This window comes from Panthera tigris, chromosome B2 (genome assembly GCF_018350195.1).
Source record: "Panthera tigris isolate Pti1 chromosome B2, P.tigris_Pti1_mat1.1, whole genome shotgun sequence".
Lineage (NCBI taxonomy): Eukaryota > Metazoa > Chordata > Mammalia > Carnivora > Felidae > Panthera > Panthera tigris.
Genome location: NC_056664.1, coordinates 121,323,034 through 121,348,217, shown reverse-complemented (window position 1 = coordinate 121,348,217; position 25,184 = coordinate 121,323,034). Strand labels below are relative to the sequence as shown.

Here is a 25,184-nt window from a genome sequence, read left to right as displayed (position 1 = left end):
TTTCAATTTCAATTTAGATAGGCACATACAGGGGTGCCTAGGTGGCTCAGTCAGTTGGGCATCCACCTCTTGATTTCGGCTCAGGTCCTGATCTCACAGTTTGTGAGTTCAAGCTGAACATTGGGCTTTGTGCTAACAGTGCATGAAGCCTGTTTGGTATTTTGTCTCCCTCTCTCTGTGCCCCTCCCCAGTTTGCTCTCTATATCTCTCTCAAAATAAATAAAAATAAACTTGAAATAAATAAATAAAATAAAATAAAATAAATAGACACATATGGCCAATGGCTGTTACGTCGGACAGTTCAGACTTACGAAATCTACTTCTATGTATATCTTCATTATCTGACACCAGACAAATCAATGTTACGATATAAAAAATAGATTACCACTTTTTAAAATATACATAATTCTTTTAATATTAAGACCTCCTTGAATATAATGTTGAAAATTTTATGGTGTTTTATCATCAGGATTGTAGAAATGTTATAAATAAGCAGCACTGATATTAATTTGAATAGGGGGTCGACAGGTTTCTTACTCTTCATATTTAAATCAATACATGACATTCTGCTTGCACTTAGCCGAGAAGTCACACACCCGAATTTAGATCCAGATTTTGTTAGTTATGCTATGACCTGCAGTAAGTTATTTCATCCTAGTGACTTATCATTTGAAAATAGAGGATGGGAAAGTGTTTACTGCAAGTGAAAGTTTTTAAATACCAACCCATGCTTGACTTAAAATGCACTAGGAGTTATAGATAGTATCTTTATGACTATATTCAGAGCTATTTTAATCAGTGAACTTTTTATTTTAAATTTACCTAACTTCCCACTAAATTTTAGAAAGAGAAATCACTATGTTCTTAGAATTAGACTTAGTGAATGTCGTGTGTTAAAATCCATATTCCTCTAGTACACTATATATTTTTTCAAAATACAATCTCTAGGCATACTGGTTAAAACATTTCCATGACAAAAGTGGTTTTTATCATGTAGTTCTAAAGTAGGAGAGCTGGAAATTTTCATCTTTATCAGAACATAATTTACATCATGATGAAAGTAGTGAATATTTCTGATTTACTGCTGTGCCTCCAGGGAAAAATGAAACTGTCAGTAATCAATTCACTCAAAAGTGAGGATTATTGAAAGAATTACAACTTTATATGGCTGCACCCAGCAAGGGGAAAAGGGCAGATTATAAAACAGATAAATTATTTTTGTCCAGGAGTAACTTTATTTTTTACATAGCTTGAGAATAAGACTACGTTTAATGTTATTTAACATCATAAGATGCATTTTAGTATATTTATAATCTCACACTGAAATTGACAGTTTTTTCCATTTCTGAGGCAGTAAGGCATACAAAATGATATTATTATAGGGTATATTTTCATGTATGTAGGTTTTAAAGTAGATTTTTTCATAACTTTTTTTTCTGATAATAAACTTAAGGCATGGTTTTGAAGGGAAAATGAGTATTCCACAGTTTTGACATCTTTCAATTGCTAGATACTATTTAGTTTTTCAGTATTCTAGTCAATACATGTATTTCAAGATGTTGACCACATCTCTGTTAAGGAAAAATATTTTTAATTCATGTTGAAAATAAAAAGTCAAATAATACTCCATGTTAATCCAGTTTACTCATTCCTTCCATTGATGTACCTGCACATATTTCACATCCCTTCATTTCAATCTTTATGTTCTGTGATTCTGTGAAAAGTGATGAAATTTAAAAATGAGTAATCATTTTTTATTTATGTATTTTGCTGAGGGTGGGCACTGCTTAGAACCAAGGAAGCAGTTCCCATGTTTACTCCCTTGGTCAAGGGGGGGGGAAATGAAATACCATTTAAAGCGTAAAAATAATAATTTTTGTTTCCTTTGTAAATTCCAGCATCCCAGAGTAACTTTTTAAAAAATTAAGTCTATGACAAGACATAATTCAGTTTTTAAATATTTTAGTTTCTGTCTACCAAAGGCTCTAGAAATTTAGAGGAAGACTCTGGAAATTTGGAGGAAGAGGACTATTTAAGTTTTCATTCACTCTTACTCAGTTAGGTTATGCTTTATAAGACTATATTCAGAATAGTCCTAAGGTTTCTCTCAGACTAGCCTAAGTGCATACTTTTGAATTTTGTGGTTTAGTCAGTTTGGTCTGGATAGTGAACATTCTATGATATCATAGAATTTACTGGTAATGTTTTCTGGAAATGAATATCCATCACTTATTGAAAATGTCAACTAACGATGGAAATTAGGTTTAGGAACTGGTCCTTCTGGTAATGATAGAGATGTCTAGATAATGTTGATTTGTATTTTCCAGAATTTTAAATGTGTGTTTTCAGGAAGCTTTTTCCTTGAATGAAAAGTGAATGAAAATGTAAAGAATCACTCTTTGTGTTGTTCTTAGTCAGCAACTTGCCTCCAAGTCTGAGAGCAAGGTTGATGACAAATATGGCAACTTAAGAAATGACTAGATGGAGTGACTGGTCATATTTTAAAAATAATTTAAGAGGCTTTTACATTGTAAACGTTCAGTAAGTAAAAAGTAGAACATTGTCCTAATGTTCTAATTTCAGGCAATTTACTTTTTTTCTCAACTTTCTCCTCTGAAAAATATTCAACTATAATTTCATAAAGAGTAAAAATTGAGAATGTTTTTTGACTAGTATCCATCTTTTTGGTTTTTTTTTTTTTTTAACTTTTATTTATTTCTGAGACAGAGAGAGACAGAGCATGAACGGGGGAGAGTCAGAGAGAGAGGGAGACTCAGAATCTGAAACAGGCCCAAGGCTCCGAGCAGTCAGCACAGAGCCCAATGTGGGGCTCGAACTCACAGACCGCGAGATCATGACCCGAGCCGAAGTCGGACGCTTAACCGACTGAGCCACCCAGGCGCCCCTAGTATCCATCTTTTTGAACAGAACCAGAAATACTGTATTTTAGTAGAAATACCCTAACAGAACCTGTTAGTTTAAAAAAATAAAAAACTTTTGTATACTTTATCAAAAATTAATTCATACAGTTCATCAACAGTTGTTTTTGGAGAACTTACTGTGTGACAGGGACTGTGCCAAACCCTGGGAGAACTGGAAGATAAAGGACTGCCCTCAAAGTCCTCAGAATAATGGGGTTAGGTTCAACAGCAGATAAGCATAAAACACTAAGGGAATACAGACATGAAACAGTCTGCTCAAACACATTATCCTTGTGAAATGCACTTAGTTTCATGGCTCTGCTTAGAATTGTGTGTCTTCTCTTCAATATAAAACAGTATTGTCTATTTAAAACTTCTCACAACAGTAGTTTAGAACTAGGAATTTGAATTTTGATGCTGACCTTTTATAAGGCCAGTGTATCACAAGTCATGTAATAACCTCCATTACTGTACTATATCCTTCAAATCTGCCTCCTAAGGGTGTTCTGGGAATAAATGAGTGAATATTTATAAAACACTCCAGTTTCTTTTCTTTCCTACGAATATGTGTGAGTGACTGTGTGTGTGCGTGTGTGTGTGTGTGTGTGTGTGTGTGTGTGTGGTCTACACCTGACTTCTTTTTGAAAAGAGTCAAGTCACATCTCACAGCTACTAAGCTCTGTCGAAGCAGTGTAGCAGATGTTTTATTTTGGCCAATTCAGAGCCAACCAAATGTGAAGTGTTTTTATTTGGTGCAGGGATAGGGGTCTCTTGTGTTTCTTTTTTTCCTTATTTCCACTTGTGTAGTAACGTTATGAGGCTTGATACTTAATGTCTTCTCAGTCTTTTAATTTGTATATTTTCAAGTGATGATTTAACATTAACAACTAATGTTAAAGGCAGTTATAAATGCACAGTATAACAGGCAAATTAATTTACTTAATATTCATTAAACTTTTATAGGGAAAAAGTTGATATAGCAACATCTTTTTTTTTAATAACATCTCTTTGCCTTGAGTTATGGAAAATGTCTTCTAAATCATCATGCTTGTGTTTGGAATCTTAGCATATTACCTCTCCCTAGTACTTAAATTGTTTGTTTTATAGATAGACCTGAAAATGTGACTTCTCACCTTCCTACATTCTCGATAGCATAACAGTGTAATAGATGAAAATACTTTTTCCATTAATTCTTTTCTCATTGTAACTTTTTTTTTTGGAGTCTTTTGTTCTTAATTCTAAAGGATGTTTAATTCTTTCACATGCAGATACTGGGAATGCAGCATTCATTCGTACATTCAGTAAATACCCCATGGGTACTTACTTTATCCCAGGCACTATTATAGGTGGTATGTGAATGTGTAAGTGAACAAAACAGGTAAAAATCCATATCCTTGTTCAGCTTACCTTCCAGTGAGAGAAGGAGACAGTAAGCAAATAAATACAGAATAAATAACAAGCAAAGGAGGGAAGGGGGCTAAAGTGAACTGGGAAGTGAGGTTATATTGCTGTTTTAAATAGGGTGGTCGAGAAAAAAAATGTCACAAGGAAGCTGACAGTTGAGCAACATTTTGAAGAAAGAAAGCCATGTCGTCTGGGAGAATAGCATCCCTAACCAAGGTCTCAAGTCAGAGATGTGTGTGGTGTGGTTCTTTTGAAGAACAAAGAGACCAGTATGGCTAGAGTAAAGGGAACGAGGGGAAAAGTAGAAGACGGTGAGGCCAGAGAGGTAGCAGGGGGCCATATTGCACAGAATCTTGTAAATGGAGTGCAGAACACTGCCTGTTCCCTGGTGCTGGCAGTATTCACAAGAGACATCTTTTTTTAGTTTCTTTTAATATTTATTTATTTTTGAGAGAGGGAGTGAGCACAGGTGAGGGAGAGAGAGGGACGCGGGACAGAGTATCTGAAGCGGGCTCCATTCTGACAGCAGAGAACCTGATGCAGGGCTCCAACTCACAAAGCAAACCATGAGATCGTGACCTGAGCTGAAGTAGGACGCTTAACCAACTGAGCCACACAGGCACCCGAGATATATTTTTAAATGGGAGAGGTACGTGGAATCTTACAGTTTGATACTCTCTAAATAAGAAAAATGAACAGAATGTACTGGAGTGTATATATGATGTAGTTACAAATCCTTAAGAGAAGGCACTATTTAATTGTTATCAGATGAGAAAACTAATAATCATAAAAGGTGTTAGTGCATTCCAGCTAGGAAAGTCAGTTAAAAGGTGATTTTTAATAATCGAGGTGGGAAAATGGGACTGAAGTAAGAAGATAAAGATGTTTAGGGGTGCCTGGGTGGCTCAGTGAGTTAAGTGTCCAACTTCAGCTCAGGTCTGATCTCACTATTCATGAGTTCGAACGCCACATCGGGCACTGTGCTGATAGGTCGAAGCCTGGAGCCTGCTTCAGATGATTTGCGTCTCCCTCTCTCTCTCTCTGACTCTCTCCCGCTCACACTCTGTGTGTGTGTCTCTCTCAAGAATAAACATTAAAAAAAAAAATTTTTTTTAAGAAAATAGAGATGTTTAAATCATTAAATGTTCGAGATTTGGAATGTGAGTGGTAAGGAATAGAGAATTTGAGGGTAACTATGACTTGTAATTTTGGTGAATAAGTAGATGGCAATCCATTAACAAAAATAGGGAGATCTCTAGAAATACTGGGGAGAAAGGTAATGAATTATGTTTCTGATATATTATTGAGTTTGTGATGCCTGGAAGACATTCAGAGCAAGGTATTAGTAGCTTGCTTATTCATTTGGACCGCATTTATTAAATATCCTTCTATGAGTCAGGCCCTGTCCTAGGAACTAGACTGCATACTTTGAAATGTGGGCTTGGAGGGGCACCTGGCTGGCTCAGTCGGTGGAGCGAGTGACTCTTGAACTCAGGGTTGTGGGTTCGAGTCCCACATTGGGTGTGGAGATTTCTTAAAAATAAAATCTTAAAAAATTTTTGAAATATGGGGTTGGAGCATAAGTAAAAATTAAGGAGTCAGTGGCCTATGTGTAGTCTTGATGTCCACAGGAGTTAATGAGATAAGCTGAAAGAGGCTATTAAATGAAAAGAGACCAAGAGACCAAGAGCCATTAGGATGATTCCGAAATAGATAGCTTGGATGTTCACTAACCAGAAGACAGAAAAGGAAAAAAATGAGGAAAGCAGGCAATTGCATGAAGCTTCTTTTGGTGCTGTATGTTTTTTTTTTTTTAATTCTTCACTGCAATAATAAATTTGAAAGAAAAAAATGCCTGAATTATGATAGTTTACATTTTATCCTTTTTGTTGCTGTACTTGTGGTTTTCAAGATTCTGTAGTATGACTGCTAAAATATTATTAGTCGTAAAGACTTACAGATACTAAATTATATTTAAAGGATTTTACACACACAGAATTGTAGTATTTTGGCTTTGTCTATATAATAAATATGTGACATAATTATATTAGAAATATATCCTTACTATTCTCAGATTGAATATGTAGAAATATGCATGTCACAAAGGGTATGATTTGAACAGACCTTAACCTCCTGTTAAGAGTTTACTGAGGATGTTTGTCAGATACTAAAAATTGTATGCAGTTTTTGGTAGTAAATAACTACTGTAGAATTTTAAGTGTTGGTTAGGACAGTTAAATTATTTGGGCATCAGTTTACACGTTAGAGATATGCTAACATTATATTCTCAGTGGATCAGTGAATTTAATTTTTTATTCGTAGTTGGGAATAAATAGCACAGATTATTAAAGACTGAAGGATCTTCCCAACAGGTGTAAGGCTTAAACTGAAGCACAGAAAGACTATGATGGCAGGGCTGTAACCAAGAGCCGTATTGTCTGGTTGATGCCATCCACACTGTAGAGTTACTCTCTTTTCCCTGCTTGCTTTGTACTTTTCCAGAAGCTTTACCAGTCTCAAATGTTAGGGACCCCTTACCCTCCTTTCCAGTGTTTTACCTACTCATTCGTGTTTACATACCCTTGATCATACCCTTGATGAGTAGGTCACTACCTATTTCCATAACTAACACAGGAAAAAGCCTACTGATTTGTGGTTTTGTGTATTCACTGTGCTTTACCTCTGTGGTCTGTGTAGATATCCAAACTTTGTAGACTCGGGGCCCTCAGCCTTTGACGTTTCTGAGTGTGGGACGGTTTTTTTCCTCTAATGTATGAAAAGTAAATTGTTCAAAGAATGTTCCCTTTCTGTAATCTGAAATATGTATCCAGTAAATAAAGGGCTTCCCATGCCATCCTGAAAAAGTCCAATATAAAAAATAAATGTTAACATTTTACTAGGCTAGATGAGGAAAAGTCATTTTAGGATTTGCATTTATTAAAAATTTATTTTAGATGAATATTTAGAAAAATATGGGATGACTGTACCAATGGAGAATCTGCAGCCTGTTTTGCTGCAAGATGTTTTTAACTCTCATTTTCTGTATATGTGTTTTCAGTCATTCAACAGGCATTTATTAAATATGAACTGTGTGACACATGGAACTAAGCAAGTTTTCATAAACATAGCGAGTTTATGTTATGATAGAGGATTGTACAGGCATGCTAAGGGAGGGAAGAGCTGGAGGGAGGTATATGAATCAGAGTGCGGTCTGAAGAAGAATATCACAGACCATTTCCTAGAGAACACAGTGTTTGACCTGAGCTTTAAAGGATGTCTAGGAAATAATTCAGCTTAGAAGGAGGTGTCAGAAATGGAGAAAGCTTAGGTACATTCTGCTTAAAGAGCAGCTGGGGGAATGGCAAGGGTGAATGACGGGGGATGGTTAGTGAGCCAGGCAGTAGCTACGTCCTGAATAGCCTTGTGTGCCATTTTTAGTTAAGCGGTTGAGTTAAACACTCGAGAAGCGTGATTTTTATCCTAAAGACTATGCTATAGAAGAAGAGGATAACAATTTTTCCTTAGTATAGCCACTCTGGCAGTGTGGGATGTCATTGGAAAGCCCAAGTCAGGGGGGTTGGTTAGGAATCTATTCCAGTTATCCAAATGAGGAGAAACAGTCCAAGTTAAGTAATGGGATAGAGAGGAGGGGGCAGGGTTTATATATATGTACATGGGTATGTATGCCATCTGAACCCACACACATGTATATGTATGTATGGGCATAGTTTTTAATAAAAATATTTTTATGGTATGATAAATTTAATTATTTTTTACCTCAGGTTATATGAAGCAAGCCATTAAGTTTTCTAAAGCAGAACTCATTATTAGACTATCTGACCCTTCATACAAATATTTAATTATAATGCTTACTTTAGTTCTACATGTATTTGAGGGCTATTGAAAAAATATACAAATATACGCTATTTTAAACATCAAAATAAACATTCTGATACTGTGTGTGTATGTGTGTGTGTGTGTGTGTATATATGTATGTGTGTATATATATATATATATATATTTCAAACATACATAGTATGCCAGATGCAATTTGAAGTATTTTTTCCTATAGTTAACTAATTCTCCCATCAACCTATGAGATACATATTGTTTTCCCTGTACTGAATGAGGAAATGGAGACACAGAGTGGAGAAATAATTTGCCCAAGGTCACATAGCTAATCACTGCCAGAGCTGGTCTTCCGAAACATACAGAGTAGTTCCAGAGTCAGGATTATTATGGATAAATATTATTATTTAAATTGTCCTTTGAAATGTTTTTTTTCTAATTGTAAAGGAGCAAAAACTAATAATAGAGAATTATAGATAACTGATACCTCTGATTTGGGACAGGGATTTGCCATGAAAATTATTTCTCAATAAACAGATTTATTGAGTGAAGCTACCAATATGTAAACTATAAATACATATTGTAGTAGCTTTTTATTCATTTGTGCATTCATTTTGGAGCTTTTTCTTATTTTTAGGAAGACACTCCATTAAATTCAGAGTTGGGAGAAGTGTTTTCATTGACTGTTTTTAAATAATGCTGAGAAATTTTTTCAGTGAGAACCTTAGCCCTGTTTACTTTGCTTACGTGGAAGATTTAGCAATATTCAAAACCATTGACTATTTGCTTGCCTGCTGTATGATCATTACATGTCTAATAAGGGTCTATAGTCCTTTCCCCAAGTGTATTTTGAAGTTGTTTAATACCACAAAAAAGTTGGAAACAAGATAAAATAAAACCAAATTTGCACCATTTGCATCTTCCCTTCAAAACCTTCATTCAAATATCTGTTAAGAATAAGGATATTCTCTATATAATCATGGTACCATTATCACAAGGAAAATTAACAATGATTCTATAATATCAAATAAACAGTTCATATTCACATTTTCTTAATTATATCTAAAGTATCTTAAGCAGTTTTTTGTTTGCATGCTTATTTGTCCAGCATCCAATCCAGAGTCACACTTATATTGGTTGCTATGTCATTTTAGTCTCATTTAATCTCTGTTAATCTACTCCTTTGTTGTTGTTGTTTTTCATGACATGGACTTTTTTGAAGAGTCTGACTGAGCCAGTTGTCCGGTAGAATATCCAGTGTTTTGTTTTTATCTATTTCACTGTGATTAGATTCAGGTTAAACTGTTTTGGCAAGAACACTATAATGTGTATTTTTCTGCATCACGTCAGAAGACATGGAATGTCAGGGTGTTCCATGACTTGTGTTGCTAAATTTAATCCTTGATTAACTTGGTGAACACTAGATCTCTCTGTTGTAAAGGTAAACTTTTCCCTTTGTAATTGCTGAGTGGGTATTCTGTGGGCTGATACTTTGAGACCATGTGAATACCCTGTTCCCCAACAGCCTTACTCAGCGGTTTCAGCAGCCACTGATGATCCTTACTTGAAATAACTATTAACAGTGGTTGGTTTCTAACATTATTATTGCTTCTACATTTATTGGCTGGTGTTCAGTCCAGAGGCGCATTTCCTTTTCTTCTTGCCTGTCTCTTTTGAGTATTGTGAATTTTTTTCATTCACTTTGTTATACTTCTTCACTGTCATTTTCTTTGTGTTGCTGAAACTGTTCCCTAATTTGGGAAAGAGGAGCCCCTTCATGTCCACTCCTGTGTCCTTTGATACGAACCAGGTAGCTCAGAGTACGTGCTGCTTGCAGTGTCCTAGGTTCATCCTGTATTTGCCCTGCCCCAAAGCTGGAATCAGCCAATTCTCCAAGGAGTCCTGGTACTAGTTTGTGGATAATGGAATTTAGAAACTAAAATTTGGGGCTGAGTACACTCATTGCTGTTGGGATATCATTGCTTCTAAGACTTTTTTTCACTGGACCTATCTAGGAAATCAAGTCTTAAAAGCTCAATGGATTCATACTGTGACTTCCAATTTAAATTTTAAATCACCTGTATTATATATTTGTATATTTTTGCTTTCCATAATAGGGAAACTTGTAATCTGTCAGTAATGTAGGTTGCAAATATTTTCTCCAAGTTTTATATTTGGCTTTTGATTTTGTAGCACAAAATTTGAAGAAAGCTTTTCTCACTGGGTTTGTAAAGAAATTCACTATGTTTTTTCTTCTGATATTGGTATAGCTTCATTTTTAGCATTTAAATATGACCCATTAAGAATTTCTTTTCCTGGTGTATGGTGTGAGGTATGGATCAGTTCTTTTTCAAAACGTACATTGCATCCCAACACCATGTATTAAAAAGTATCTCTTCCTCTTCACATGTAATTTCCATATGTAATTGGATCCTTTTCTGAACATTTTAATATATTCTACTGGTCTACAGGTCTATTCATGTGTCATTACCACATTGTTTTAATTGCAGAGACTTTTTATAATATATATTGATCTTTAGTAGTGTTTATTTCCCCTCGTTGCTCTTTTTATTCCCCAGGATTTTTCTAGGTGTTCTTGCATATACTTCTGTATGAATTTTAGAGTCAACTTGTACTGGGGCAAAAAACTTTTTTTATTGAAATCACACTAAATTCATATATTATGTTGGAGGGAATTGGCCTTTATATAATGTTACATGTTCTTGTTGCAGAATAAGGGGTGTCTGTTTGTTCAGGGCTACTTTTATGTCTTTTAGAAGTATTTTAACATTCATATTGTTTTGTACATTTCTTGTATTTATTCAGGTATTTTATCTTTTATTTTGCTCTTATAAATGAGGTATTCTTTGTCATATATCTTCTAACTAGTTTGAATATGTAAAGGATATTGATATATTGTGCTAACTTTCTGATGTATTGTTATTGATTATGTTACTTTTAGCAGTGATTCTTTTGAATTTTCTAGTTATAAAATTATATTATCTGAAAAACAGTTTTACTTCTTTTCTAGTTCTTAAGAATGTTTGCAAGCTCTGCACAACTTTTACGTTAAATTTGCCTTGAAAGAACACTACCTTCTAAAACTATTTTACTGGAATGTAATACATTTTATTTCATTTTTTCCTAGTCAAAAGTAATCAAAGCATAATTCTTTCTGCCTTATATAGAGATTCATGATTTCCAAAACTCAAAAAGGATGCATAGTTATATTGTTACATGAAGTGAATGGCTCCTAAAAAGGGGTCATGAAAGGGAGAATCAGGGTTCTCTTGTCCCTAGCACAGTGCCTTGTGCTTAGTGGGTAGCCCATAAACATTTGGTGATGATACATAATATTGCTGTATATATATTCTGACTTTAGAATTTGGCACATATTCCTGCCTTTTTTGCTTTTGCAAGAAATTTCATTATCTTGTTTTTTTTTTTTCCTTTGATCGTGGTCTTGAGTTGAAGGTGTGTGGACTTTAGGGAAACTATAAAATATATAATTCCGCTGTTTGAGTCAGTCAAGTACAGTGGGGTAAATGTCATGCTCTAGTTTTCTACAAAATAAAATACCTAACCATCTCCCAAAAAGCGTAAAATGTTTTCCATTATCTTCTCTAGAATGTGTAATATCTGGAAAATTAGGAAAATTTTAAAGTAACACACTTTAGTTTTATAGTAAGTTTAGATACATTACCAAAGAAAGTAGTAAATTAATATTTTTGAAAGCAGTCCTAGAAGATTAACTCAAACATTCTGATAACTAATGCACACAGGTAAATATGTATTATAGCACATGAACTCAGTGGATATGGCATAGTTTCCATTTATTCATTTCAAGAGTTGAGGGTCTTCTGGGTTTTAAGCATTTGGACTAGGCACTGTAGATGCAAAGATGAATAAACTCAGGGCCTTGCCACAGGAGTCAAACACGCCAATGGGTCTGAAGGGTTTGTGACTCATACACATAGGTTTCAGTCATGGTACTGCTGCTCATTGGTTGTGTGACTTTGGGAATGCTACCCATCTTCCGATTTACTTTCTAGAAGCCACTACTGTTCCCTTCCTTTAAAATAGAGTTATCTTTGTTGCTTGTTAATTAATATCTTAAAATTCTTAATAGTTGAGTTTTGTTTGTTTCGTTACGTTTTAATTTAAATTTTTTTTTTTTAACGTTTATTTATTTTTGAGACAGAGAGAGACAGAGCATGAATGGGGGAGGGTCAGAGAGAGAGGGAGACACAGAATCCGTAACAGGCTCCAGGCTCTGAGCGGTCAGCACAGAGCCCGACGTTACATTTTAATTTAAAAGACCCTCTCATTCTTCCTTTGTCATCAGTGGCACTACCAGTTCTAGAAAGTTATTTGGTCATGTTCAGGTTACTGAAACTCCTTATGAGAGTTGATAGTTTTCTTTGCATGCTCATGGTTTGTGGTCCCAACTATACTGATAGAGGTCTGAGCTATGGCAAAACACGAAAACACCCACCTGCTGAGGCACAGGGGTGAGCTCCTCCTCTCAAGTCTCATCAGTTGCAAGTTACAGCCCTCTCCCAGTGGCTGGGCCTGGAACCAGACTCCTCCAGCTGTGTAGGTCCCTTTGCATGTAGGCCCTTTTAGATCCACTGTGGTGCATAGGCTCTGCCAAGCTCTTGATACACTAAAAACATTAAACTGACAAATATAGCCAGTTACCCAGAGCATTTATTATAACTTCTGCAGGCTGAGAGACCTCAGTGAACTCTTTAAAAAAAACACTTTTTGCCTATACCTTTGGAAGAGACCGGCTTTCCCTGCACATGTCCTTGCTTAGTACCAAGGAGAACAGAGCCCTCCCGCACCTGCCCCTACCCCCATTCCTGACACATTGGCATTGAGATACCAGGAAAAAAACTTGATCTTCTGATATACTCTGTAGGGTTTGCCATCCTGTTTGCTTTCATCCTTTAGGCCTCTAGAAAGAAACTAAGCTAAACTGTATGATTTCAAGTTTTAAAAGCATTAGACAAAGTGAAAAGAAGATGCTTCCTTAGAAGATTAAGTACATTAGTTATCATAAAGATAAAAATTTTGAAGGTAAAATAAAGTGAACTGCTAAATTTACAGAAGTAACAAAATTTCTCTGAGCAGTTGATAAAACTCTGCCCATTAAAGGGCTTATCAAGTCCCAAGAAAGGTTAATTATAGCCAAGACACAATTTGTTATACCCTAGTGAAATTTCTGATTTTCCAGATACAGGGAAAATTTCACAAGCCTGTACATAAAGGAACAGGTTCTTTACCTTAGGAAGAGAGTTGAATGTAAAAGTCTCGAAATCTGGCTGATAGTGGAATAACCTGTTCAGACAACTAAGATAAAGGATTTCTTATCCAAAAATCCATTACTCAGATTTAGAGGGAGGAACTGATCTTATTTTTAGATATTTAATAAGTAGATGTACTGAGATTAAAGCAACAGCCCAAGTCCAACCCAGGCTAACTCCTGATTTGAATACAAAGATCCACCCTTCACCATAGCTTTCAAGAAGAAGAAAGAGTGAGCCCTTTCTGGGGAAGCATGCTTTCTGTCTCATTCTCTACCAATTAATATCTAATAGGTCTAACCTTCAGTCAGAAATATGAAGCATGTGAATAAGCAGGAATAGGTGACCCATAATCAAGAAAAAGAACAATCAGTAGAAGGATTGGAATTTGTAGACAAGAACTTTGAAATAACTTTTATACATATGTTAAATAATTTTTGAAGAAACATGGGTATGATGAATAATTTCAGCAGAGAAATGGAAACCATAAAAAAAGAAATAAGTGGAAATTCTACATCTAAAGAGTATAATAGATAAAATGAAAAGTTCATTAAGTGAGCCTAATTGCTGATAGTATACATTGAAAGAAAGGATCCTTGAACTCAAGGACATAACAATAAAAATCACCCAAATCGAAGCACGGGGTAGGGGAGGGAAATACAGAGCATCAGACCTGTGTGACTACATCAAATCATCTAAACATGTATAAATGGAATTCCAGAAGGAAAATAGAGAAATAGGGTGAAGAACTAATAGGCCAAGAATTTTCCACCTCTAATAAAAGAAAATAACGTAGAAGATATAAAAAGCTTAGCAAACCCCAAGAATATATATAAATGAAACCTCACCTAGGTACATTTTAAATAAACTGAAGAAAATGAAACCTAAAGAAAAGATCACAAAAGCAGCCAAAGGAAAAAATGCATGACATTCAGAGAATAATAGTAAGAATTGATGGCTTTGTTCTCGTAAGAAACAATGGTATAAAATCAGTAAAGTGCTAAAAGACAATGGCTATCAACCTAGATTTCAATATCCAGCAAAATTAGCCTTCGTACATGAATGCCTGCTAAAGTCTTTACAGAAAAAAAAAAAACAAAAAACAGTCATCCACAGATTTACACCATGAGAGATTCAACAAAGAGTTCATCAGTCTAAAGGGAAATGATCTCAGATGAAAACTTGGATCTGCAGGAAGGAATGAAAACACTGGAAAGGATCAGTGTATGTGTAAATATAAAAAGCTGATTTTTCGTTCTTAAATACTACTGACTGTTTAAAACAGTATCCAGACAAAATGTTGTGGGGTTTATAACATGTGGAGGTAAAATATAACAATAGCATAAAGGGTGGAAGGGTAGATGGAGTAATACTGCTTTGAGATATTTATATTGTTAGTAAAGTGTAAAATCATAATTCAGGGTACACTGTAATAAATTAGAGATATATATTGCAATCTCTAGCCACTAAAAAAAAAATAAAGATGTGTAGCCATTGGGGATATAAAATGGAATAGTCAAAGTATTTGATTATTTCAAAAGAGTATGGAGAAAAGAGAAAGGAACATAACTAGATGCAACAAAATAGCAAGATGGCAGACTTAAACACAGCCATATCAGTAATTGCATTAAATGTGAATAAACATCAAGAAGCAGAGATTGTCAGACTGGATAATCTAGTGGTAAATATCTGTTGACATACTGAGTTTTTTATTTGGTAGATTAATTTATTCAACAGATGTAATATTAAGTTCATTGTGAGGTATTTGGATTTTTAAAACCATAATAAGTTGGACCTTTTAACCGTATTACTGCATGATTAATATATTTAGTGAACAAAAATTTAATTTAGAATAAGTACAAACAAGTGTAGTTTCATTTTTTTAAATTGTTTCCCCAAAAGTTAAGTGCATTAGTTAGCCTCCAGAGAAACAGAACCAGTAGAATGTGTACATAGAGCGATTTATTTTGAGGAATTGGTTTACACGATTATGCAGGCCGGCTGGTACAAAACCTCCAAGGTCAGTTGATAGCCTGGAGACCCAGGGAAGAGTTATAGTTCAAGTCCAAAAGCAGTCTGTTGGCAAAATTTTTTCTCTTTCAGGGGAAGTCATTCTTTTTCTTAAGACCTTCGACCAACTGGATGAAACCCTCTCACATTATGGAGAGCAATCTCCTTTACTCAGAGCCTGTTGATTTAAGTGTTCATCTTATCTGAAACATACCTTCACAGAAACATCTGGAATGTTTGACCAGATATGCAGGACTGTGGCCTAGCCAAGCTGACACTCAAAAATAACCAGCACAGCAATCTATTTATTAGGAGCTTTCACTTATTATCATACCTTAATGAAAGTGAAATAACATACAAATGGAGACTTTTTTGGTAAAATGTACTTAAAATAGTAAGCTGTTTGGGAACATTTTTTCTTAAGCTTATTTTGTGTATATTCATTACTGAAAGCTTGAACAAACGTGTATTAATTGTATTTCCAAATCGTATTATTTCAATTGGCAATCTAAATTTAAAACTAAGGTTATATCTTTGGATAACCCACTTTAAAAATTTTTAGTTTCCACCACCTACTTATCCTGAAATTGAAACTGTAAAATACGTAGCTGTTGTTTCTTTGTAATTGTATAAGCTGAAGATGTAGATTTAGTTTTTATTTTCAACATCTTGAAGTTACTTTCTTATTGGATAAGAACTTTAAAATTAGTAATCAGCCTCGGTCAGTTTTATAGCTGTCAGGTTACAATAGTGAGACCACACATGTAAGATTTTGCTAACTCTTGATTAAAAGCCTGTGTCATGCCAGACAGTTCTCAGTGGATGCAGCCAGAGAGGGTTGTGGGGAGTGTGGGCGCTGGGGAAGTGGGGATTTCACCATTTGTTCTATATACTTCAGTATTACTAAAATCTACCAGTAAGAGTCAGCATTATCTGAACATTTTCTAATATGTTTACTTGGGGTTTTTAAAAATTTTTTATTCAAGACCAGTGTTACTCTATGAATAAAAAATGTCTTTGCATAAAAATTACTTTAAAGATTTTGTTATTATTCTTAAGACAAAACTGTTAATTTGCTCTGTAGTATTTTTTCAAATACAGAGTATTTGTATTTCAAATTTGTATTTCAAATACTCTGTATATGAAAAAATACTCTAGTATTTCTATATACTAGATAGAGTATTTTTTTAAATGCTCTGTTTTACTCGAGTCTTGAGGTCAGAAATTATAATTTAGCCTTTATAATTCATCTTTTATCCCTGATACCAAATAGCCACTCAGTAAATATTAGTTGATTGTATAAAGTAGTATACTGCTTTATACTTCATTGGCTAATTATAGCTGAATTTTTTAAATGAAACCAAAAAAAATTTTTAATCGTGTTTCATGGTACTTTGTTCATTTTTAAATATTATTTCACAGTGATAAAAAGTGATTGTTTTATGATGCTCTCACATAATCCCTTATCACACTTGAAGAAGAATGAGTTAAATGACTGTAAATGGGAGGAGCTATTGTTTCGATCAGAAATTGTGCTAATTGCTCCTAACAATACTTGTAGTTCTTACTTCTAAGCAGCCTTGCATGTGAAAGCCTGTATCATTATTTGAAGGAACTAGAACTATTCTAATGTCCTAACTCACCTGTTGGTTTGCTGATGGACAGAGATTATAAAGTAAATGAGACCCACACCTGTGTTCATTTTTAACCTGAGCTAGACTTTGAACCAGTATCTTTATAGATGAGATGCAATGTGTTATATCCTTAAAAGCTGTTTATTACAAAGAAATGCAGGAGAGGACATTCGGAACAAAAAGATAAATCCACACATGATAAAAGGATTTTTCTCAAGTTTAGCAGTCAATATTATCATTTTAAAGGAGAGAATCAGGGGGAACTTTTTTTTTCAGACACTCCATGGTGATTGAATAAATAGAATATGACATAGTAGGAAGTCAAGTGATCAAAGAGAAATTCAAGTACATTTATTTATTCTTTATGAGAAAATAAGGAAGTGATTCCTTTTATAGCCTTTGTGATATTTCTTTATGCAAACTTGATGACCTCAAGTCAGAAATAAAAATGTAATGGAAGAACTGCAGCAGAGTGGAGATAATGGTATAATTTTTGAGCCAAGAGCAGGATATGGACACATCTTAGACTATTGCTAAACACCTCTTGAATGGGAAAATTGGCTCAGCTCACTTTGAGTTGGGTCTCTTAGTTAGCTAAACTCTCCAACTGTTTCTGACCAAAGAATTCATGATAGAACTTTAAAGGATCCTGCCATTCAAATGAGACTTTTTTCCTTATGAGCTATAGGAGTCACCTCTTACTGAGATAAATGTTTTCACAATAAAATGGGTAGGTATAATCAAATATCTACCATCTTTTCTTTGCACAGGAATTATCAACATAGAAAGAAAGCCTTGTAACCATCATGTAGATACAGCACCAACGGTAAGACGGTCTATTTCTGCATTGTTAACACTGATAAGCTACAGAATGGTCCTGGTTATAGGACACAAAATGCCATTGTAGAAAAGTCTTGTGACCTCCCTTTTGCCAAAAATTACATCCCTTCAAGAAAATTAACCTCATGTTTTCTAACTTAATGAGGAAAACATACTAACTTTTGCCAATATTTGGGAAACTAAGATATGGTATCATTTTTGCAGATACTTGTTTATGTTACTATTATAAATAGAATGATTTTTAATTTAAAAATATTTTAGATTTTTAATAAGTTAATATAAATCTTCACACATTTATTTACACTTTTTAAAATGAGTTTTATTTCGTGCACTAGCATCATTATTTAGAGTGAATATTTTTTAATAGTAAAAGCAGGCCATCGTGTTTCGTTTCTCTTATGAATCACTATGCTTTATTATTAGAGAAGTGAAAACTTTTATCCCTCTTCCATTACTACCAGACAACAAAAGGCATTTAACAATTATAATACCTATTTACTATGTTAAAGATAACCGTATAAGATAATGTAGAAGGAAAACAATTAAATTTCCCTTCTATTCTCTAAATATAATATTTGAATGAAATATGTATCAGTGGCCAATTCCCACTTGAAAGATTCATAAAATAATACAGCCTAAAATATATCTTATTCTTCACTGAGCATAATCTTGTTTCTCTTATCGTTCCTGTGTATTAAGTCTTTTAGATACTCCATACAGTTCATCATTTCCTGTTAGAAAGATTTGGTAATGCCTTTTTTATGAAAATAAAGGCAATATTAAACTATGTTTGAATTTTATTGATAATATTTTCCTCACTGGCAGGTTGCCTCCATTTTCCATTTGTAATAAATTCATATGATTGAGCCAGCCTGTTTGATAACTTACTGTGTGGGGCTCTGGAAAAGTGGTGTTTGAGGAATTAAGCACCACTGTAATCCTAAAAGTACTAGGCTATTGTGTGTGTTGCAGTTAAACTTCAGTAAGTAGTCATAACATGTACACTGTGTTCTTTAATATTTAAAAAATGCAGACTAGCAATTATGGAAAATAATTTATTTTCTCTCAGGTGTAGGTCTTAAAAGTTGAGGTGTCTGAGGTGGGGTTTGAACCCTTTACTCCTTGAGGAGAAACTCCAGTTTTACTTTTTCTCCCGGTTGTGGGTCACTTCACTGGGGTGGGGGTTTATGGCAAGGTTGTATCTTAGGCTCTCCTACATGCTTCGATGTGGTTTTCTTCTTGTTTGCCTGTGGGGTAGTCCTCATTCAGCCAGCCTTTTGGTTTTTTAAGAGGAAATTATTACACATGTAGCTACAGACTTAGTGTGTCAGTGGGAGGAGGTAAGTTGAGGATCTTCCTGTGTTACCATCTTGAACTGGAACCCCTTAATGTATTTGAAAAAGATACTTACTGGATTATTTTACATACTTTTGAAATTCAGTTTATTCCTATAGGCTTTCCTACAGCACCTGTGTTTCCATTTCTGGTTTTGTTGGGGGGTTTTTTGGTACATTCTAGAACTCAGAAAAGTGTAACCTAACAGTTTTTTTGTTTTACTCTGTAGGCTGATTGTATATTTCCATCTTAACTAAATGATGAAATAATAGAACTGACTTCTCATGAAATCATGAGAAATAATGGCATTAATGTTTACAGTAATGCCCTAACAGTCTCAGAATGACTCCAAAGAACCAAACAAAATCTAATACATAAGGGTTTAGGTATTGTTGGTCTTTTTTTATGTTTTTTTCAGTTGGGTTATTAAATTATAGCTCCTAATATATTAATAACATTTCTGATCTATAAAGCTGTAAGTTTTAATATATTTGGTTTATACAGGCACACCCCAAACATGCATTGGTTCTCCAAGCCCTCACTTGAGCCAGGCTGCATTTTGGTATGTTTTTCTGAGCTCCTTCAGTCTCTTTACTACAAACTCCGTAGTTTACTAGTTTACTTAGTTTACTACTGCCCCCTCATTCCCAAAAAGTCCTCTACCTTGCTGACAGTTAACTTTGGCCTTTTGCCCATAACCTCTAAATAGAATCACAAGTCTGTTCATTACCCAGTGTCTTCTGGTCCCCAGGAGAGGGGACCATCCTTTGTATGTGTGTGCCCTTGTTTTCCTTAAAGGGTTTAAGAGAAGAAAATATTTAGAGATAAAAGAAATAGGAAAAAGTCTGTCTGAAAACTTTAAGAAAGTAGAGTATTTGTAAGTTCAAACCTGGTACTACTCTAGCCCAAAAAGGAGAGATACTCTGGGGTCCTGAGAAAAGATAAGAAGGCGGTGGACCAGGGTTTTAGAATGGCTGAGGCCAGGTCCCTTGAGTGACTTCCTGGACCTCATTCCTAACCACCAGCCTCCAGGTCACCTCTCTGTATGTTATCACCTCCACTTTCCTGTTGCTCCGAGAACCACCACAGATGGTTTGGGTCCCAGAGAGTGCTAGATGCTAATTACAGCAGTTCAGCAGGTGAGGGAAATGAGACTTTTTCAGGCCTCTATCAAAAACTGTGTTTCTTGACATTCCAAATCGGAATGAACTTTTCAGTAAATCTGTGGTTATGGAGGAGAGTTTGATCCTATAGTGTTCTAATGCGATGCGGTGTTCTTTAAGTATAGGTTAGCCTGAAAACAAAACCACCTCTTTGTTGTGTTCTCTCCCACTCTCTTTTGAACTGTCTTGTTTCTTTTTGTTGTTGTTGTTCATTTAACACATGAGCTTTAATTTTTTTGTTTGGAATTTTTTTCTTTCTGACATTAAATAACACCCTGTGTGTTTTTGAGATGCCTTCAATAGAAGTAAAACAGAATATCCCCACATGGCATGATCTCCTCCTTCAAAGAGAATCAAACCTCACTACTCACTTTTTTTTTTGCATTTTGAGCTCTTAATTTTGTTCGTATCCAACAGTATATTTTCAAGCTATTTTTTTCCAGAAATATAATGTGAGAGGTATATTATCTGAGTATCTGAGTCTGTGTATTTTAAAATATCTCAGTTGTCTTTGAATAAGAGTTTGCTAGGGTTTTTAATTATTTGGACATAAACTTTTCCCCTCAGAACATTATGGAAATTGATCCTCTTTTGCTTTCTGGTATTTAGTGTTTTGGGTGAGACATTGGACATCAGCCTAACAGTTCTTTTGTGAAGGTAGCCTGTTTTACCTACTCATGTATTCCAGATTTTCTTTTATTTTCTTTATACCTGATGTCCTAGTTCAGATTTGATGGTTAAATGTGTGGCTTTCTTTTTGTCCTGAATGGTAGTCACTCAAACACTTTACTATTATAGGAAAAGCAAATAAGACATTAGACAGTCATGATATTAGATTACATGAAGATAATTAGATCATGCCACTTTAAGAACGAGTTGCTGTTAAGGATAATATCAGACTCAGATTAATCAGAGGTCATTGTCTGAACCCTGAAAGGCAGGTGTAAAAGTTAGTTAATAGTTAAGTAAGCACAGGCTTGAGTCTCATATTCACTTTAAATGAAGGACTCATTTGTAAATCAGAGAAAAATCACAACTAGCATAAGGAAGTCTCTGTAAATCTTTGGTCTTATTGAGATTATTACAAACCTGCCCATAACCTGCCATATGCATAGAACTTCCCATAGCTTTGTATGTTTTCTTTTGGAATTAAAACACGATAAGCCATGCTGAATATGTACAGAATTTTTAGTGATTTGAGAAGAATTGTTTTTGAATCTCTTCTAGCGAAAACTGGTATGTTAAAAATTCAGACATCAGCATGGCCTATTGAATTGATTGCTGATTTTTATAAAGCTCCTGCATTCCAAACCTGTAACACTAGTTAATACTACTCCTTTCTTCCTCTTTTATTCAGTGATCCCACAATCCGCATTAATGAGAACAAATTTTCTTTTAACAAATGGATTTTCTGGCAGTGTATATAATTACAGCTTGCATCAGCCACAACGGGTTGAAACAAAATCCAGGCTATCTCATTAAGATTATACCAGTTATGGGATACTTTTGCCATCCATCTAAATATTTCATTAATTATTAGAAATTAAAATATCCTAGTCTGATTAGAAATTTATTCATTCATTATTCTTCATTTTGTAAGTTGAATTTAACAAACTTTTAATTTATCCATTCTGCAGTTATACCTCTAGGTTTTCTCAGGGCTTGATTGACAAGTTTTTGTCATGTAATGTTTCATCAGTAGTAAATTTTAATGTTTTACAGTATTTTACTATTCTGGAAAAATATCTGAGATGTTCATGATGTTGCTTGCCGTTTGCACTAAACTTATTCGTAAAGGTGTTGATGTGAATCCTACAAATTAAAATTTATTCTGAGACTCTTTTGGATTCTATGATAATCTGTCTTTATTCTACAACATTTTTTTTTAAGTTTATTCTGACAGAAGGAAAGAGAGCATGAGTGGGGGAGGGGCACAGAGAGAGGGAGAGAGAGACTTCCAAGGCTCCACACTGTCAGTGCAGAACCTGAGGCAGGGCTCAGTCTCATAAGCTATGAGATCATGACCTGAGCTGAAACCAGGAGTTGGATGCTCAACGAACTGAGCCACCCGGGTGCCCCTCTGTGACACTTTAAGTTGTCTTTGTTGTTAGGTTTGTGTCATTGTTTAGCCCACTGTGTAAGTTCACAAGATTGCTATCTATTCTATTATTACACACAAGTATACTATGCCTTATACATATATTTATGTAAAATTTGTCTTTCACATTTTAACATAGTATTTGGGGCTGTGTATTTATGGATAAATACAGAAGTTCAAGTGAAGTGCTTCTTTTGATCTGAAGAAAGCACTTTCTTTTTTTCCAATCTGTAGAATTTTCCAGGAATTCATAGTATGCAAACTGGGGTGAATGTGCCCCTATAAAACTCATAAAATAAAACCATGGCCAATCTCTTCCTGTAGGTAATTGCAGGGTGGAGAGGGAACCGATAAACTATAAGCATTTATAACTTGTCATAAAAGAATCTGTTTCACTTATCAATAAAGTAGCAATTCAGAGTAGTCCTGTTGAAGTTCGAATACAAATGCAAAATAGGTTTTCCTTTAAGATCACTTGTGAGTTGTCCATAATATAACAATTTTATTAAGTATTGTAGATGTTGTTTTTCCACATGTTGTAAATTATGATGCTTCGTGTAGTTTTTCCCATTAGCATACTCTTCTGACATTTACGTTTTTCTTAGACTTTTTTCCCTAATTCTCTTCTGACTTGATGATTTTTAGAGAATGTTAAATTTCAGGTAGCCAGAGGCCATGAACAAGTAGAAATGTTCAAAGAACTGAGAATATAGGCTTAGAACTCAGAAGAGAGGATGAGTTGGAAGGTCTAACTTTGCTGTGCTTCATAGAGCCAGACTCTACAGCTCTGAAGTCCAGACGGGAGAAGCAGTAGTCAGAAGGCCCGGGCAGAGGTTGTGGGAAGTCCTTCTGTCATCATGGGCAGGGAGCAAGCAGATTCTTGACAACAGTCATTCAAAAACCCCATGCAGGAAGGAGGCACATATCCAGTCTCTATAACAAGCTGAGTCAGAAACCAGTCTCCTCTTACTCACCTTCGAAATCCATTCTCCACAGAACTATTTATCCAAAAGATAAGAATGGCCATGCATTTAGGATCCTGTGGTGCACCCCATATCCTACCAGTTGAAAACTAAGCTATTTAGCATGCCATTTGATGTCCTATTACTACTTTTCTAAACTTATTTCCAGCTTTTCCCCAATACCCTGCACTACTTGCAGTTCCCTAAATGTGTCTGGGCCTCTCACATTAAGTAACAGTATCAGAAGAGCGGGATGAAGGGGCGCCTGGGTGGCTCAGTCGGTCTGACTTCGGCTTAGGTCATGATCTCGCAGTTTGTGAGTTCGAGCCCTGCTTCGGGCTCTGTGCTGACAACTCGGGATGAAGAACGCTTGAGTTCGGAACCATATTACCTGGCTTCATGTCCCATTTGGCTACTTTGCTGTACATGACTTTAGGCAAGCTTCTTTTGCTCTTTGTTCTTCAGTTTTCTCATCTGTAAGTAGGGACAATACCTACGTCAAGGATTATTATGAGGAATAAATGAGTTAAGATGCATTGCACCCCACTCAATATATTTTTGTATACCAGATACTGAATATTATTTCATCACAAGAGATGGCCAGATATTGAGGACAAGAACATAGCACAATCCTGAGAAGTAAAGCTAGGTCAGTAATCAAAGGGAGGACACCAGGGTCCCACCTAGGTCAGGGGCATCAGGGACAAGGGAATCTGATGAAGGTTGCCACAAAGCCTGCCTGTGTCTTGACCAACCTTCTTTGTTTTTCTGTGTTCATTTTTTAAAGTTTGCTTTAGTATGTATGTATTTACTACATATTCTGACTCAAAAGGAGTTGGTATAGAAGTCCAGTTACACCAGGACAATGGGCCTAAACTGGGACTATGTTGGGCAGCCCTCCATGTGTTGGTATTCATCAGTCTGAAAGTCATGACAGCCAGAGTGATCTTTTTAAAATCTAAGTCATAATGGCTTACCCTCTGGCTTAACACTCTTCAGTAACTTCTCCTTATGTTTAGAATAAAACCCAGGGCCTGTAGGGCCTTGCATGATCTGGTCTCTATCTACGTCTCCAGCATTACCCTATGATACTCTCTGCTCCGAGTTCCTCAAACACAGCCAAGCTCTCTCCCACTCACCTGTAGACCTTTGAGCATTTGGTCTCTCTGCCAGGAATATACACACCTTTTGCGTAACAGCCTTTTTCTTTAGATCCCAGTAAATGTCAACTTTTCAAAGGACTTTCCTTTACCGCTCTATCTGAAGTAGATACTGCCCGATTAGTCTTTATTATTGTACCTTGTTTTTTCCTTCTTAATACTTATCCCCATTTTTAATTTTTTATTTAGTTGTTTTCTTGTTTATCACCAGTCTTCCTCAATAGGATGTAAGTTCTATGAAAGCAGGGACCGTGTCTGTCATACCATTGCTTATAGACTGTCATTAGATAATGCTTAGCTGAATACATGAAAGTATGATGAAACTATAGGAATAAATAAGAGCAAAGAGACAGGCCGGACCTGAGGGATGTCCATATTCTAAAGGTTGGAAGAAGAACCTTCACAGAAGACGGATGAAATGAGAAGAATGTCAGAAGAGATCAGGAATAGTGTAGCATGTTGGAAGTCTGGGGAGGGTGGAAATGGAGGGAGTTTTGTT

At 35.3% G+C, this 25,184-nt stretch overlaps 1 protein-coding gene across 8 annotated transcripts in view; it reads left to right on the top strand.

Moving 5' to 3' along the window:
* Positions 1 to 25,184, top strand: part of AHI1 (Abelson helper integration site 1) — a 204,110-nt gene that overhangs the window by 103,626 nt on the left and 75,300 nt on the right. For 7 of the 8 annotated variants that reach the window (XR_006217876.1, XM_042987191.1, XM_042987189.1 and 4 more), the window contains one exon: positions 17,898 to 17,953. Coding sequence is in view for 7 of the 8 variants with exons in the window: in XM_042987191.1 (XP_042843125.1) it covers positions 17,898 to 17,953 (56 nt within the window). In the remaining variant the exon portion in view is untranslated. Of the gene's footprint in view, positions 1 to 17,897; positions 17,954 to 19,806; positions 20,003 to 25,184 lie in introns of those variants that run through there. The other variant, XM_042987192.1, reaches the window with a different exon arrangement.